Below are 2,500 nucleotides of genomic sequence, written 5' to 3'. Positions count from 1 at the left end.
CCCCCCGGCCTCTCCTTCTCTTATCATCTTCATCTCTCTCTCTCCGTGGTCACTCGTCATCTCTCTCTCTCTCTCTCTCCATTCCTCTCGCTCTCTTCTCTTTTCTATCTTATCACTCTCTCTCTCTCTCTCTCTCTCCATTCCTCTCGCTCTCTTCTCTTTTCTATCTTATCTCTCTCTCTCTCTCTCTCTCCATTCCTCTCGCTCTCTTCTCTTTTCTATCTTATCTCTCTCTCTCTCTCTCTCTCCATTCCTCTCGCTCTCTCTCTCTCATCGCGTCCCCTCTCCTCGATCTCTCTCTCACTCTTTCTCTAGATAACCACTTTCACATCCGGAGCTCATCTCCCGACTCCCTCTCCATCCCTCTCACTCTTTCCAGCCTCTCTCCTCGTCTCCATTCCTCTCTCTCTCCTTTTCTTTTCCTATCTATCTCTCCCCCCCCCCCCGCCTCTCCCCTCTCTCTCGCTCTCTCCATTCTCCTCCTCGCTCTCTTCATTCTCTTTCTATCTTATCTCTCTCTCTCCTCTCTCTCTCTCTCCATTTCTCTCCTTACGACTCAAGCCTTCGTCTCCGTCTCTCACTCCTCTCCCCCTCCTCCGTCCTCTCCTTCGTCTCGCTCTCTCTCTCCATTCCTCTCGCTCACTTTCTCTTTTCTATCTTATCGCCTCTCTTCTCCTCTCTCTTCTCGCCTCTTCTGTCTGTCTCTCTCTCTCTCTCGCCCTCGCTCTCTCCTCTCCTCTCCTCTCTCTCTCTCCTCCCTCCTCTCTCCTCTCTCGCCTCCCTCGCTCAATCTCCTCCTCCCTCTGTCTCCTCTCTCCTCTCTATCTCCATTCCTCTCGCTCTCTTCTCTTTCTATCTTATCTCTCTCTTCTCCTTCTCTTTCTTCCTCTCCTCGCAGGTCTCTCCTCGCCAGCTCAAACTCGTCCTCCTCTTTCGTCCTCTCCTATCATCTACTTCCTCCTCCCAAGCTCTCCAAAGCTCGCCCTCTCCTCCACTCTCATCTCTCTCTCCTCTCTCTCTCTCTCTCTCTCTCTCTCTAGCTCTCATCCCCTCATCCCTTCATCTCTCTCTCCACCCTCTCTCTCTCACCTCTGAATCTCCCCCCCTCTCCCCCCTTCTCTCTTTCTTTCTCTCTTTTCCCCCCCCCCCCCTCTCACGCTCTCTTGCATTCCCGCGTTCTCTTTCTCTTTTCTATCTTATCTCTCCCTCCCTCGTTCTCCTCCTTTCTCAGTCTCGACTCCCTCCGCTCCAGATTCTTCTCGCTCGCGTCTCTCCCTCCTCTCTCTATCATCCTCGTTCTCTCTCATCCGTCTCCTCCCTCCTCCACTGCTCAAGCTCCTCCATCACTCTCATCCGACTCTCCTCTCTCGCTCCTCTCCTCCTCCTCTCTCCTCATCACTCTCCTCAGATCATCACTCTCTTCTCTCTCATCTTTCTCTCTCTCTCCTTTCTCTGCCCTCTCCTCTTTCTCTCGCTTCTTCTCTTTCTTCTCTGCTCTCTCCCCTCTCCTCTTCTTTCTCGTCGGTCTCTGCCTCTCTGCTCTCTCCTCTCCTCTTTCCTCTCCTCCAAGATCTCTCTTCCTCTCCTCGTCTCTCTCTCTCCTTCCCCTCTCTGGTCTGCCTATCGTCCTCTCTCTCTCTCTCTGCATTCCTCTCGCTCTCTTCTCTTTTCTATCTTATCACTCTCTCTCTCTCTCTCTTTCTCCTTCAGTTCTCCTTCGCTCCGCATCAACACACCTGATTTATTGCAGAACAACAAATCGAATGTATTGCTTATCAATTCCAATACCTTCTGTTGAAGAAAAATATATGTACGTTTTCTTTTTTTTCTCTCTTTTTTTTTTTCTTTACATACCTATGCATACCGACTTTCAGAAGGAAAAGAAAATAAGTCATGGCTTTTAAGAGCTTAGGAAGAATATAAATCAATCAAATAACAAAAGACATGTGTCGGAATATCAACAGATTTCAAGAGATCTATCGCCGAGGTGAAAAATAAATCTTTGTTCTTTCTTATAGACTGACAAAGTAATTCTAAATTTGAATTAAAACTAGCAATAGTTAAATGATAATATTCGTTTACTTTATTCTTTAACTGAACGATAAATTGTGAATTTTTCGCTATATTTTGATGACTAAGTGAAGGTTTATATATTTTATTTTTGCATGTATATCACGTTTCGATTTATCTATTACTATAAATACAAGTCATCCAAATGTCTCATGTTTACATATATCTACATCATAATTTTGTTATCCTTATCACCATCACTGTTATAGTTATTAGCACTTTCATTATCATAATCATCATTATCATTATCACCATTATCTTTCTCATTAGCATCATTATTGTTATTGTCATTATTATTTTTATGATAAGAATTATCAAGATTATCATTATTGTTATTATCATTATCATCATCATCATTGTTATTATCATCATTATTAGTAGAAATAGTAATAGTAGTAGTATCATCATCATTATCATCGTTATCATTATC

The 2,500-nt window shown here is 44.3% G+C and overlaps 1 protein-coding gene across 1 annotated transcript in view; it reads right to left on the bottom strand.

Moving 5' to 3' along the window:
• Positions 1–1,169, bottom strand: part of LOC122248001 (uncharacterized) — a 14,751-nt gene extending 13,582 nt beyond the window's left edge. Inside the window, exon 1 of the mRNA XM_086533872.1 lies at positions 1,158–1,169. Within this exon, the coding sequence (XP_086389998.1) occupies positions 1,158–1,169 (12 nt within the window). The remainder of the gene's footprint in view (positions 1–1,157) is intronic.
• Positions 1,170–2,500: the final 1,331 nt, after the last annotated feature.

This window comes from Penaeus japonicus, unplaced genomic scaffold, assembly GCF_977035675.1.
Source record: "Penaeus japonicus unplaced genomic scaffold, GWHDUDI00000001_assembly GWHDUDI00000040, whole genome shotgun sequence".
NCBI classification, from domain to species: domain Eukaryota; kingdom Metazoa; phylum Arthropoda; class Malacostraca; order Decapoda; family Penaeidae; genus Penaeus; species Penaeus japonicus.
The sequence above is the reverse complement of the archived record's forward strand: the minus strand, read 5'-3'. Positions and strand labels throughout refer to the sequence as shown.